At 39.6% G+C, this 15853-nt stretch overlaps 1 protein-coding gene across 1 annotated transcript in view; it reads right to left on the bottom strand.

Annotated features, from left to right (window-relative positions):
* Positions 1–6497: 6497 nt before the first annotated feature.
* Positions 6498–15853, bottom strand: part of LOC104401557 (glutamate receptor ionotropic, kainate 1) — a gene marked incomplete at its 5' end in the record, with an annotated part of 38887 nt that continues 29531 nt past the window's right edge. Inside the window, one exon of the mRNA XM_010009165.1 lies at positions 6498–6994. Within this exon, the coding sequence (XP_010007467.1) occupies positions 6839–6994 (156 nt within the window). The remainder of the gene's footprint in view (positions 6995–15853) is intronic.

The following is a 15853-nucleotide window of genomic DNA, read 5'->3' as shown; positions in this document are numbered from 1 at the left end:
TGAGCAGCAATTGGCATCCCCTAGCCAACTCCCCCCAGTTTCTATACCGAGCATGATGCGCTACGGTATGGAATACCCCTTTGGTTAGTTTGGGTCAGGTGTCCCATCTGTGTTCCCTCTCAGCTTCTTGTGCCCCTCTTCACTGGCAGAGCATGAGAGACTGAAAAGTCCTTGATCAGGGTAAGTGCTACTGAACAACAACTAAAACATTGGTGTATTACCAGCATTATTCTCATACTAAATCCAAAACTACGTCACTGTGTCAGCTACTAGGAAGAAAACTAACTATTCCAGCTGAAACTGGGAAACAGCAGGGTTGTTTTTACCTCACAATTTTCAGAAACCATGGAATACTTTTGCTGCTGGAATGTACTTTTCAGCAGAAAACTAAGCACCAAAACCAGCAGAAAACCTATATGTAGCAGCTTCGCAAGCAATTGCTTTGTAGAAAACCCAGAGGTGGGAGAGGAAAAAAAAACCCACCCTAGGCCTCTTAAAATGTCTCCTTTATATTTTATAACTAGTGGAGTCTGATGTCAGTTGTGGGCAGAATCCAAAGGAGATAAAATGGGTCAACTGACAAGTAACTTGATTATTTGAGCCAATTACTACTCTGAATGATGACTTATTGGGCTGGAGCTCATTTGGAATCTGGGGATAGTGCAGACCCAGTAACCTTGCAAGTGTTCCTTAACCTGTCCCTCTGCAAAACTCAGTAACATCACAGCTATTAGCACTTTACCCATCCCTGTGATTCTCCTTGCAGTTTTCAAGGTGAAGATTGCTCCCTGCTGTAAGCGTTCTGGGGCTATTATTAACAAAATTCCAATTTCTACCTAGCAGCTTCCGGACAGAACCATATCTGAAAACAGTGGGGAGTTGAAAAGTGTTACTGGCTGCTGCACACTTTTATGCATTTCAGAGCAGATGAGCACAGAGTTATCTCGTTCAGGTGTTTCTGTAATTGTGATTCATTAGGATAACCACCTCATTGGGTGGCTAACACCTGTGTGCTCCTGCTGAGCTGGTGTCAGTGCTCTCAGTGCTGATAGGAAACATATGGCTGTACTGGCTGGTTCAAGATTTTTTCCTCCTTTTGTAGTCTCTTTACGATGTATTTGTTGGCCTCTGCAGCACTGAAAGTGCTGTTGCAAGCAGCCTTTAAATGACTCAGGAGCATGGTCAGTGTGATGAGTTTTATTCATCATCCCTGAGCAGGATTGTTCACATGCTTCTGGCAGTACGTGGCTGCCACATGGACCCACACAACCACAGGCTGTGCTGACAGACCCTGTCTTATCCAGGGAAATAGTTCTCCTCCACCGAGAGGCAAGGGGAGGACTGAGGATATTTAGTCTTTACTGAGGATATCTGATTTTCATCTTATTCAGTCAGGCTGGAAATCTGGCCTCCACCCAGATGTCAACTAGTGGGAGGCTGCTCTGTGCCTTCAGCTTTTAACCTGCACATGAGTCTGGACCATGCATACAAACCATAAGTGGGTTTCCGGAGCGTGGGTCTCATCTCCAGAGCTGTGTGACTGCTTTTAAAAAGGGAGAGCTTCACATCTGAACACTGGCTATTGCTATGTAACATTTACACTAACGATAACAGAGTTTGGATTTGAGGGAGATGATGAGAGGCAAACAGGAGAGTGGCTTGAGTCAGAATTCATCAGCAGGCAAAAACCATATGTATCTTTATCAATCAATGGGGCTAAAATAAAATTGTGGTCATTTGACAGCTGTATGTGATGTATCTGAATAATGGTTCTTCTGATCACTGAGAAATCCTGGCTCCTGCAAGCTTGACAGAGTAATTAAGGGACAAGATCAGTAGTCAATAAATGCCCCATGGGATTACAGTTCACAGCAGACCCATGAGATACAGTCCTCTGAGAAATGTCCCGAAAAGTAGCAAGATGATCCTCATTTGTTCTGCAGTAGCTTATTAATCATGCTGTTGGGCGGGACCCTGAGCATATAGCTTAAATAGTTGCTTATATATATTCCTTGTTTTCCATTGACCCCATCTGCCCACTTTCTCAGGAAAGCTAAGGGATGTTAAGTAATCCTTACTAAGCCCACAGACTGGTGGTGGCCTGCTGTATGTGAAAGATCACCTGACACTAAAAGAAACCATTTCTGGAATGAAACACATTAAAGCCATTCAACAGCATCCATCAATATTGTATTTCTCTTTTATAAACAATGAGGATGCATGCCTGCTGCTACCAAGATAGAGGTCTAATGAGGACGTTGGTTTTCCTGATGGGTAATCCCTAATCAGGCTTCTCTGTTACTGCATGCTGCTACATGGGAAAAAAGGCAGGAAAATAATATTTATTGGGATACAGTGAGAAGGTCACAGTAATCATATCTGCTACTCCATCAGTATGTAAGATTGCCCTGTGCTTGTCCCTCCTCCCTCAAGACAAAGTAACTTTCTCACTCACCAAGTGAATTTACAAGTAGCGTTTGAAGTGGAGGAAAATGTTTCTAGTGACACAGCTTGCTTTTCATGAGGGAGGGTGCTTTAGAAAAGGATTTGGTTTTGCTTTAAACACATCTACATACAGAAAATATGAAGAGTAGCATGGCTGTGAATACAGCAGACACAGTGGACTGTATGTGCAAAGATGTGTGGAGCTGGGACCTGGTCAAGTGGCATATGAGCAGCCTAGCTGGTGAGCTAAACACATTTGGAGAAGGGTAGAAAAAGTCACTGCTCTGAATCAAGACAGCACTTGGCTGAATCCTTAAACATGAGTGGGATTTAGATGCATTCCTAAGTGTTTTCCTTAGCTACAATTTTAGCTAGCTGAAAAATATAATATTCTGTTGAATCAAGGTAAGAGACACAGTGGCCTTAGGCTCCCTGCAGGTCTCTAGGTGCTCTGAGCTGTGCTTATAGCCAAGGTCAGGGGGGCATGGGGACACCTGAGGAGCCTGGGAAATGGTGCCCATGGGGCAGCGGGTCACCACTGTCCTGAGGCAGGAGCAAGCATGGGGAGCAAAGGCCATTTGAACTCCTTCATAGTCCCACCTTAATACTTTCTATAGTTTCTTAAAGGAAGCCCAATTAGCATGAGAGCCGCAGGCTACCAAAGTGGTGCTGGACTGCTGATATTATACATATATATACACACATCGTCACTGACAAAGAAAACCTTGCCTAGCGGGGACAGGTCAAACTGACAGGATCTCAGGATTACTAAAAATGTAAAGGGAAAAAGCAGAGCAATTTGTTAGGTTAGGGGTCTGTGGCTGCTTGGAAGTTTTAGGGAACCCATATTTCATGGGGTAGTTCACTCCTCAAATCCACCCAGATTTTACAACTATTTACCAAGCCGAATTATTAGAGCTGGGAGTGATGGCAAAGCCACACATCACGATGAGCCGATGTGTTGCTAGATGAAATCAGAGAGTTAGTTAGCTCCTTTGCAGGAGGTATAGTTCATTAAGCTATAACCTGAGTTTAACACAGAAACTTCGTGATATGCCATGACTCACTCAAGCTCCTAAAAAGGAAAAAAAGGAAATCAAAGAAGAACCAAATATGCTTTATTTATTGTTTTCCCAATGTCACATATTTCTTCCCAGATAGATAGCAGAGAGTGCTTCATCTTTTTCCCCAGGACCTTTATAAGTGGTAGACCACTAATAGTGATGGGAAAGTTGAAATGTAAAAAGTTACCAGACAAAGTAAGTATCTTACTTTCTTAGGTTCAGGAAAACACCGGTAGATTTTTAAAAAATTGAGCTTGGAATTCTTTATTCTCAAGGTCTAAACCACAGAAGAGTATTTCTTGAGGAAAAAAAAAAAAAAAGGCTTGATCATAAATCTTTTATCACTTTGAACTTACTAATTTAAAACTATCTTAGCTGAAGGCTGTGGATGGCAGAGCAATAGAGTTACACAGACTGAAAAATAATAACCTCCTTCCCAAGCATGGTATTAGAATGGTGCTGGGGGTCTAAATGCCCTGTTTGTAACCTGATGATAAATAAAACTACCTCTGGAAGTATGAAAGCACCTCTATGAGCTCTCATGGCCAAGGGGTGATTTTCTTAATTGTTTATCAGCCCAATGTGTCACTGCAGCATATAAGCAGATCAAAAGCAAGCATTGATGTTAGAGGTTCCTACTGTAGTCATTTTGAAAGAGACGCTTCATTCCCCAGAGGTGGACTGCTTCAAACCTCCTGAGAGAAACTACTGGCGGATATACACAGTCCAGAAGAAATGCTGGAAAACAGCAATAATAATTCCTGTCTTCAAAGGAAGGAAAAGAAGAATCCAGGGAGTTTTGGTCTGGCCGGTTTCACTTCATTTGCCTGGCAAACACTTGCATGAAATAACTATTTTGTAAGTAATTGGTAGGAAATTAGCAAGAGTTAATATGAATCTGTCAAAACCAGGTCTTGTTAATCTGATTAATTTCCTTCTTTAGCAGCTTAATGGGCTCTGTGGGTGAGGGAAGGGGTCCTTAATAAGCCTTTGATCCCATCTTTATCATGTTTTCGTAAACAAGTAGGGCAATAGGCCAGATGACATATACTGTATGGTAGCCAAAAGTTGTTCTAGCTGTCCTATTAACTCCCAGAGCTTCACTGTCAAAACTGGGGGATCTGCAGGGGTCTGTCCACCACCTGGGTCTCCTTTATGGATGGTTTTTAGTGAGTAAGTATGCTAAATTTGCAGGTACTACCAAGCTTGTTCAGGCAGCCAGCGTGGCCTGCAACAACCTGATCTTGCCAAACTGGAGAAAAAGTTTGGTAAAAAAAAAGAAAAAACACCCACAAAAATGTGCAATTCCACAAGGTGATGACCCTCAACTCAGACTAAGATTATCATTGCCTGTACAAGGAGGCAACCCACCTTACCCAATTCAGACAAGCAGATCTCACAAAGTATGTGAGCAGCAGTATGGCCTTTGAGACACAAGAAGGTGATTTTCTGCTCAACTTACCATGGGTGGAAAAGCAGATCTAGTTTTGCACATTGTGCTTTGAGAAGGATATAGAATTATCACAGAGAGCCGTGGGGAAAGCAGTGGTAATGGCAAGAGGTTTAGAAAACTTGACCCCCATGGAAAAGCTAAATGAAGAGAGGTGTCTTCTAATCTAGAGTAATACTGAAATGTATCACTTTGGAAGCAGTACCATTCACTGCAGATTGACCTTGCCATTCAGCGTAGCATGAAAGCTCAGAGGGGGCTGCAGGGAGCTATAGCTAAGGTGAGGGTGGAAAGAGATTTCTCCACCCAAAGGCTTTCACATTACTTTCTCTTTTTGCAGAGGAAATGGCCACTGGATACAAGGGAAAAGTAATCAATGGTAAACACTAAGTTCCCTGGGGGAATATAAGAAGGACAGTAAAACTTAGCACCTCATTGAAGCCCCTGCGTAATGAACATTGCCACAAAGCGAAGCAAATGCTGTTGATATAACCCAGACTCTCCCAGCTCCATATGCTGTACAGAAAAGCATCAGTGGCTCCAGACCTCTGGTTCCCTTTTTCCAGACTTGCCTTAGGATTAGAGGTGGTCATAGTGGTGGGATAGCTCTGGACAGACCAGGCCTATATATTAATATATAACCTGGCATGTAGGAAGGCAGGGGTACATCTCACCACCACTAGGCTAAAGGGGCACCCGTCTCCTACACTCACCCTTGTCCCTTGAAGTATGGATGTGCCTGCATTTCACCTGATTTCTTTCACAGGCATCCTCAGAGCTAAACAGCTGGCACAAATATAAGCCCCAGGAACAACAGTATTAATCACAGAGACAACATTGCAATAAATATAAATGTGTTTCACCTTGCTGAAATATAAAGGTGCAGTTTTTCAGAGGAGGGATGGAATCTGCTGTTGTAATGCATTACTGTTCTGCAGACAGGTTTCTTCACAAAAAGGACTTAATTTCTCCTTTACTGTTAAAACATTTTGTTGGTGTCCCCAGCAGTTGCAAGAAAAGGTTTCAATTCCCAAGCATTTTCTGCATTTCTGTCAGTTGTTATCTTTCTGGTCAAGATTTGTTATAAATTTAATATGTTGGCTCTAAATTCTAAGGGATTTTCATTTTGAAGTCAAGAATTGTTTTACTGGTACCAGGAGCTGGAGGATACAGCATATGATGGTGTCAGTGTTGGCTTCCCCTGTTCACTGATTGTTCTTTGTGTGGTTTTTCTCTTTGAACATCTAGAACCTGGAGCCACAGCATTATCTAATAATAATATTTTTAAAGAAATTAAAAAGAGAAAAGATAAGGAAAGCCAAGTTTCTCACGGAAAAGAACCCGAAGAGTATTCCTTACAGTACCAGAGAAAATAAGAGTAACTTATTGTTGGGTACCTTTGCATTTAGTACATTTTTGTAGTCAATATGATTTAATCATATGAATTTTTACTTTGGTTGTCTAGGTCCTGGTTTCTAATCAACTGTGCTCAGCAGAACGGCAATCTTCTTCAAAAGGAAAAAAAATCCACTCCCAGATTATTGGAAAAAAGAACCCTGTCTCTTGTTTATTTATTTATTTAGAAAGCACATACAGCAATGCATAGGGAGAGGAAGAGAGATGCAAAATAGGTGAGCATACAAATCCATCTCAAAAGAAATAGTGAGACACTTCCCAGATGATTAGTAGTACATCAGTCTATGTGAGCATTTAAACTGTTGTACCTCCAGATTAAAAAAAGAAACCACAGAGAATTTCTGAAGAACAAGAATAGAATTTCTGTCTATATTTCAGAAATCCCACCACAATCAACTTGTAGGCAGCAACATTTTTGTTTTGATTTTTATTCCTGATATTTCCTCAAAGGGGTCTCTCTTGCTCACGCTATGGTTTCTTTCCTCAGCGTCCGCCTCTGGTGACAAGTAAGGATACTTGTGAATGAAGATTTCCCCTTAGTTCTCGACCTTTTCTTTAACTTCTTTTGATGCTTGAGTGAAATTCCAAGCTCTTCCATTATCGCATTGAAAGACAGACACTGGTGGAAGACATAAATGGCATTAAGCACTTCTCATTGAAGGCAGAGTTTGACCATACCCTTTGCACAAATGATGGCTTTTATAAGCAAGGGCCTGAGCTCTTACTGGCAGACTCAGAAAGCTGCTTAGCTGAGTTCTGCCAGCTTTGAATAAGCCCATAAGGTACAATAGGTGAGCCTGTATCAAAGTCATGTTTTTTGCCTAACTTGACTTCCACTGAATTTAATTTAACTTTGGCTTAACTAAAGCCGATTGTGAATGTTTCTGAAATTCTATACAAATGCACTTGCAATGTTTTGGTGATTTCATATCATCAAACTTACCATTTTTCAGAAGGTAAATTTCCTCCTGACCTTAAAAGAAAAATTCTTTTTTAAATTACATGTACCTTAGTCACAGAAAAATGGGTATACTAGAGAAAACAACACAAAATTTGAAGATTTTTTTGTGGTTTAGTTATTTTCCCCTCATGAAATTATCAGACATTCTAAAAGATAACAATCCTATTCTTTGGAAAGAATCTTTTTAAAATATTGTGTGTTAAAGGAAGGAGAAAATGACCACAAGAATAAGGTAGCTGAATAATTTAGAAAGAAAGCAGAAATCTTTTTGTTTCCCGCCATCACAACATTAACAAAGACATCCTCTAAAATCTACAGCTGGAATAATTACATGTAACACAAAAAAAAACAAAACAACCAAACCCTGACAAAGAGGTTTTAAGTGGAAGTATCTAGCAATGCAAAATGTGTTCCATGCAATATATATAAATAAATTATTTACATATAAAATGAAGTAATGGTACCAGTGTGAAACAAAGCTTTAACCTTCTTACCTTCATCAAGTTGAATAAATCCTTCCTACCAAACCATTCCTACAACTGCAGAACTGATCAGCTTTAAAACAATTGGTTAAAACTAGTGTTCTTGTAAAATGACAGCAACAGCACAAAGGCATGGTTCTCTGTATCAAAAACTAATTTCCTTCTAGAGTGATACCAATGCAAGGTAAGTAATGCTCAGTTCTCAACCAGTAACAATCCAATAATGACCTCAGTTATACAGGGCTAAAAAAAAGTAAAATCAGATATATGATTCAAGGAAAAAACCCAAGCTTTTCTAGTAGTCAGTTATTCTAGAGGAATATTCTAAATGCAAAAGAGTATGCGGGTAACCTGGATCAATCATTTGTTTAAGGTAGCAAAGGAATCCCAGAGAAGTGAAGTCCACACACTGTGCTGCTTCTTCTCCAGTATAAATGCTCCCTATAACGTGTAACCCTCGTTCTGCAAATGAGCTCAGGGCATCGCTGCATCAGTGTGTGTGTATATTTTAAATGTGTATGATCTTGCATAAGTCATCATGTCTGTTTGTGGGAGTGGCTGCACACAGACTAGGACCCCATAGTATGTTAAATCTGTAGTTTAATATACTGTTCCTCTGAGATGCTCGATTTTTGTTCATCTAAAATTCTTAAGTATGCATAATTAAACAAGCACTAAATCATGATATCCCTAAAATGTAATAGACATAGGCCAGAGCAATGTACTGTTGGGAGTTTTTTTGGGTTTTGGGTTGGTTTTTTTTTGGGGGGGGGGGGATGTGTGTCTACTTTTTTCTTGTTTTGTTTTATTTTTTTCTGGTTGGGATTTGTTTTTTTTTTTTTTTTTTAAATTCCAATTACTGTCTAGTAATAGCCAGGAATTTGCTGGTGCATGTATCATTTAAATATCCCTTTTGAAAATGTAATAAAGGAATTCCAGCTCTACTGGTGTTAAAGGTATCTGCTGTAGGCCCATGCCCCCTGAAAGCAGCAGGTGAAGCAGGTATCACCCTAAGACAGGCACTATTTCCATAGAGGTTCAGGCTTTTTTAGAGAGTAGCACCACGTATTCACAAACTAATAAAACTGTATGCTCTAAGTGGCTGACTTGGTATGGATAATTTCTCTCTACTATCTTAGCTTTAATTGAGCTTTCAAAATCTAGATTAAAAAGTGATTCCAGAATTACTTGGCAAATAAGGGAAACCATTCATAGGATTGATCAGTTTATTTTTATTTTCTTTCCCTGTTGTTCTTACCAACCTACAGGTTGTATATTTAATAATAGCCATCAGTCTCTGCAATGTGCATACAGGGATGATTTTAGCAGATGAAATAGTACATTTTACTGCCTTGTAATAGGCTGGTATTTTAATTTTCCAAACTGATTCATATTATTCAGACTATGCAATTATCACAATGCCTTTCAATTTCATATAAACAAAATAGTCCCATGAAGATAATTTTACACCTACAGGTAGATATTTAAAACACATTGCTGACATTAAGAATGTGAGGTTTTTAATATCTGACTACATGATTTGTGAAGTGCCCATTGGTTCCACTTCCAACTCTGTTTTGAACTTTAAAATAAATATCATCAGTAAGACTTCAAGCTATTCTTAAGAATGGCTTTGATGTCTAGGTTTTGCCTAAGAATTAAACTTTTGCCTAATTGTTCATCAATAGCAGTTACATCTAAAACTGAATATAAAAACGTTACGGTTCTGGATGAACTTTTCTGTAAACTGATCATGTTTGTCCACCCAACAAAGCATGGAAGTAGGACATTCAAAATCTGAAAAGGCTCTGCCTTATTGAGACTCTCTTCTATCCCACCACACCCGTCAATGCCCCAGTAGGTTGACCAGCCACGAAAGAGGTTGAGACACACACACTCAGCATATGTGGGAATGGACTCTGACATCCTACAAAGACAGTGGGTTGGGAGAGGGACATTAGGAGGGTCTACAGTGATAGCTGCTTGGGTCTTACACCTTAGAGCTCCTGCTTCAGGCTTTGTAAAAGCACAAAAGCATTTTTCAAATTACGTTATGCTTAGTTTCAAGGTACTTAAAGCACCTTTGGCATGAGTATTGTCAACCCAAGGCAATGAATTAAATGTAGATTTAAGACCCTGAACTGACCCTTCAAAGATCTTCTAGTGGTTGTGACCATAACTATGACTCTGATCAATTTTGCTTGTGTTCCTGTGTCTGAGATCCTACCACCTTTGGGAAAAACAGTTGGAGGTGGTAAAAAACATTTAAAAACCTGGAAGGCACAGGGCTTTCTCTGCCCCTCTGCCTTCACACAGAGCTTCAAAAGGTCAAAAAGAGCAATTTGAGATGATACTTCAAACTTTCAGAGGTTTGGTTAATTGTTCAGAAAGACAGTTAGAGGTGAACTTTCTTTTGAGCCCCAGAAGCACAGCTCAAAATCCTATTTAACTCCAAGTTTGTGTGCACGATTAGGGAACTGAACAGATGTTTAAAAACTGGAATTGCCCTGAACTTTTCAAGCAGTAGAAAACTGCGGTAGAGAGTGAATATAAACTCAGCCAGAATACTGTAGGATTTACAGGAAAATCACAGACAAGTAAGACATTCAGTGGGGACTCCCAAGACACTCTGAACAGCTCCGTGTCTGCAGCATAATTACAGTACCCTTTAAAAAGGGAATGTTGACATTAAAATTCTGTTTAGAAGGGTAATATATTGTCCTTTTAGTCTCATATTCAGATAGCCAGATTGAAAGGGTTTCTTTAAAGAGCTATTTTTTTTTACTAGCTGTTAAGCCCACTTTTGAGGTCTCACACAGAATGAGAACAGAGAAGGCAGAGAGCAATACATTTAACAGAGTAATAAGTTTAACATTTTGCTTTTAGTCAGCTTAACTTTCTTATTCTAGCAGTGTCAAGATGCTGCAGGACACGGCATGTGAGGCTAAAAGGAAATGTCATCCTTAAAAACAGAAGAGATTTAGCTCTCCTTGTGATGTAAGACTCTTTATCTTTGCCCTTATGGTCTCTTCAGCAGGCTACAAAAGCTTGGCCATGAAGCTCCCAAATCCTTCCTTACATTCCCATACAGAAGACTGTGTTAAACATTATGATAATTATAAATTCAAAATTTAAAAAAATAACATAAGATAAGATAGAAACAAGTCTGAGAAAAGAATCTGTAGTCAGGCTTTATCGATCTGATGCTTTTGTTGTTGGGCTACTGCTGCAATCAAGAATTTTCAATGGCATTTTATTAACAAAAAAATCCCAAAAACAAACCAAAACAAACCCAAACCAAAAAACAAACACAAAATCCCAATAAAACCCAGACAAACAAAAAAAACCCACCACCAAAAAAAAAAACCCACCAAAAACCAAACCACAGCACCCCACAACACCGAAACAAAGAAGCAACTCACCAAAACAAAAACAAACCCAGTGCTCTGTGTTGGGCAACTGACAACTATGTAAATCAAAGGACATGGGCCAGATTTTATTCTCAAGGAACATGTGACTGGCCGAGGCACAGAGGAGGAGGTACAGAACTCAGGATTTCTCTTTGGCAGTGCCCTCAGAAGGACCCATAGCTGGGAGGGACACTGACATATGTCTTCTGCTGAAAGAAATGTGATTTGTTTGTGCCTAGTGCACTGAAGGAAAAATCTCCAAAATAGTTTCTCCTAGTGAGCAAAGTGCTGTTGCAGCACATTAAGAATCTGTTGGAGTACTCCATCACTGGTGGCTAATTGCATGAGATCACTAAATTAAATCTTTTAAACTGTCAGAGTCTATTGAACAGTGATTGTCAAAACAGTATGGCAATAATCCATGGATTATTTTAACTCTTCCTCAGTTATATAAACTGTTCCTCAGTTTCCTGTTTACCAGAAAAAAAAACAACAACAAAACAAAACAAAAACCAAACCAACAGTAAAGCTACTTGCTCATCTCCCAAACCATCTAAAAACCAAATGGGAAAGTTAAGTAAAGGCACAGATGGCCACAGTCGTGTTTGGAGGTGGGATTATGGCCTGAAAGTGAAGGGGCTCAGGGGCTCCAGCTGATACTCATCCAACAGGAGGAATTTGCAGACCTGACAACTTCACAAGAAATTCTGGTTTGCAAGAACCTCAGCGAGACTGGGGATTTCTTCCTTCTCCCCCTTTTCCTTCTCGTTTGTGTCCAAAGAGCTAAAGATACGAAGCTTCAAGGCTTTGATCCGAGAGAGAGGGCACAAGCACATGTTACTGTGGCAGTACTTTGAGGAAATATCCATCTAGCTGTGGGAGGCGTTATTGCTGTGCTTGGTCTAGTTCTGTGGTGCAGGTGTATTGTTAATCCACCCTGCTCCTCAGTCTCTAAAATGGTGATTGTAGTGCCTTTGCTCCTCTCATTCTTCTCTTGTTTCATCCTTTCTCCCTCATCCCCTGGCACCCTTGCCTAATTGGTTTGCAGACTGTTTAATGAGGGCAAGAACTGCCCTAAATAAAGGTAGGCACACTGACCCCAGTCAAAGAAACCTGGCAATGGCTTGGGACTAGTTTATTCACAGCCCCTTTGCTTTCAAAGGTAGATGGCTTCTGTGTGTCACATCATATGCCATTTTTCACAAACACTTATTAATTTGATTATTTTGGGAGTTCTGAGTAAAATGCAGGACCAGAAAAACAAAAAAAATAACATAAAATGACATAAGGGTATGCTTATAGCCACATTTCTCCCCAAATAGCTCTGGCTATGCTTTACTGACACCGCAGCACTAGGGCTAATGGATTCTGTTGCAGCTCATCCATCACAGACAGAGCTGTTGGCTCTGTGCTGGTTGCACAGCAAGGTCCCCACGTTGGCACACACCTGAGAAAGGATCTGGATTTATTACTGTGTCCTGGATGCAGTCACAAGGCTGCAAGTTGGGAAGGTGCAATGGTGATCATCTGTACTTGTGAACAGTTTTTTTGTGGCCAAATTTCAAAATACAGTGGTCATAGAAGCTTAGAGACAAGCGGAAAATCTTTGAATGCTTTAACACTTCTTCCTGAAGCTTGTTATGTCTACACAGAAGTCCTCCCAGGTGCCATGCACTTCATGGGAGATGCTATGGGCTGTGCTTTCCTCAAGCATTGCTGTTAACCTGAAGGCACCTGTCTTTTCCTGGAAACACAGCAAATCTTGCAAGAAATGTCTTTACAAGCATAGATTTGCTAGCACTCTGGTGTCATCCTGCTCAGCTACTGGCATAGTTGCTATGGAGCAAGTAAGACTTTTTACTAACTCTTTTTGTAGGTAGATATGAAGCTCTGATAGGGAAAAGAGGAGCTGCTTTGTAATTCCCACAGGCAAGACAAAATCTATGAGGTTGTCTGTGGGGAAAGCTAGACATGGGGAAGCAATGACTGTTACTAACAATGTGACTGTTTCCTTGACAGATACGAAGATGTTTACCCAAAAAGTGACAGAAAAATTCTGGATTCTGCATTAATCTAAAAAGCAGTTAAAAAACTTGTTGAAGCTACAACCCCGAGGATTTCTTGCGTAGAGCAATGATGGAGGTAAACACATTAGGAATTTTCTTTCTCCTCTGGGAGTTGAGAGAAGCTGAATTTAATTAGTTTAAAGTCTTCTACTGGGAAACTGCAAACAAAAGTGCTTTCTTAATTCAGATATACAAGAAGATGTAATTCAGCTCTTTGCTGGTAAGAAGGCTCATTTTATGAAGAACCAAAGCTTTCAAGGCCCTATTCAAACAAGTTAAAATGCCATTTTGAGTAAGGCAATTTCCTGCAGTGTCTGGAGTGGAGCATAAACACTCATGTACACAAATGAGCATTGGCAGAAAAGAAGTGGTATAGCCTAGTTCTGAGCAATACCTCTTTGACACAAAAAATTCTTAAGCCTGCTGCCAGCATAAACAGTGCTGACCAAAACCATGACATGGATAGAAGGAAAACACATGCCACTGTATGCTCTGGCTTTTTTCAGGAGCCAGGTATGAAAGAGACAATTCAAGAGGAGAGCAGAGCGTCATCACAGCACTTTGGCAATTGAGTGTGAAGGCATCGACTTGAACAAGTTTTCTAATTGCAGTAGAGTGCAGAAATAGCCCCTCAATAAAACAGATCATTAACTTGTTTGATGAGGAGGAACTGCATTGGGCAAAAAAACATAAAGTAGGTGTGAGGAGTGGGAAACGAATCAGTGAAACTGGCGGTAAGCTGGGATATAATAAGTGATGCAGATAAAAGGCAGTAAGGTTTTGAAAACATGGTTGTTCGCCACGGTTCATGACACCCTATGAGCTGGCATTTATATAAATTTTGTGTATCTCAAATTGTCATGTGGTTTTTGGTGGCAACAACATATTGTCTCCTGCCTTGGCAGTCCCTATGTTAGCTGAGGAAATCAAACCATTATCTTTCGAGGGTATAAAAAGCATCCAGTACCAACTTCCTACATGAAAGTTTTCTTGTGCGTTTCAATATGCCAAGCAATGCCAAGGCTTTCCTATTTGATATAAATTGATATCCTGATTTTGCCATGAAGGAGATTTCTAAGTTACAAATCCTTACAATAGTGAATATCATCCTGTAAAAGGTATATACTGCAGGTGCCTGAGGGTGCTTTTGTTGAATATGTTCTTAAATGTTAATGGTTACATGGCATAAAATTTAACTGATGGATAGGATTTTATGCTATGATAGTTACTTGGAGGCTTTGGCTAATGAATTTTAAATGGATAAATTAAACTTCATTAAATATTGACACTGGGAATAAGATATGCCAGCTAAGAATCTCTGGCTGCTTATAATAGGGGTTCAGAAAGTTAATGGAGCCCTGCAGATTGTTTTCTGAGGTTTATAAAGAACTGCCTGGCCCACTTGCTGAATGCTTTAGCAGAGAGCAAGCAAAATATTTCTCCATGCTTTCAGTAATGTGACTGCCATTGGTTTACTTAGGTTTGGTAGGAGATGGAAGGGAGGTAAATAATTTTTCTTACCTGAAAAAGGTGAATTACTCCATGAAATGACACGATGATAATTGTGCATAGAGACTGTGATAATTCTTAAAATCTACACACTCTATTGTGCTCACTTTTTGCTGTAGGTGTAATTATTTTCTGTGATATGCATTTAAACTGCCCAAATTTCCAGGACTTTGTTAATTTGTGTTAGATAAACTTATCTCTTGCTGAAGCAAGAGGCACTTTGAAGTAATTAACTATGTGTTGGTGAGTACAACCTTTGGCATTATGTGTACTGTTTAAGTTTAATGTTTTCCATCAGACACACCTTTTTTCTTTCCTGACTATACAGTGTGAATTGAGGGCTGTGTTCGAATCCCTCGCTCCTCTCGGATTAACTTGCCACAGTCTAACTCCGTAGATAAGGTGGTGCCAGAGGTGGAGTTGGACGGATGGGTTTGCTTACACTGTAGTCCATAAAAGAAACAAAAGGCCTTGCATGCAAGAAAAGAAAAATGGAGAAAATAAATAAATGAAAGAAGTAAAATTAAAAACAAACATGAGAATGAGATTCAAAGTCTATTTAAATCAAAAGAGATTCTATTTGTGGAAACAGAAAAGTCATAGATTGCACTTGACTCATGCTTTGGATCAGCTTAGTGATAATATACACTATATAGCATTTTCCATCTAAGCTTCTTATTTCACCAAAATAAAAATAAAATGGACCAAGAGAAATGAGAAAGTAACGCTGGAATGTCTGGTTTTCTACTTTCTGTAAAATTACTTTTAGAAAAGAAGTACGATGTTGCCACATTAGCTCACTTAAAGATTTTAATTATTAAGAGGCTGCCTATATATAATAAGCAATACATTGCTGTGAAACAATACTAGTTTCAGAAATGGAGTATGTATGTATGTATGTATCCCTGAATACTATGTTATTCACCCAACATATTGCTAAGTAAATTAATGCTTTCTCATAAAGCTTTAGGTTTACTGTAACTATAACTTCAGGACTTTCCCAGGCTCCTGAAGAGTTTCCAGGATATTAGCACCTATTAGCATTTATAC

Source organism: Nestor notabilis, unplaced genomic scaffold (genome assembly GCF_000696875.1).
Source record: "Nestor notabilis isolate BGI_N333 unplaced genomic scaffold, ASM69687v1 scaffold20982, whole genome shotgun sequence".
Classification (NCBI taxonomy): domain Eukaryota; kingdom Metazoa; phylum Chordata; class Aves; order Psittaciformes; family Psittacidae; genus Nestor; species Nestor notabilis.
Note: the sequence above shows the minus strand (reverse complement) of the source record. Positions and strands in the feature narration are given on the sequence as shown.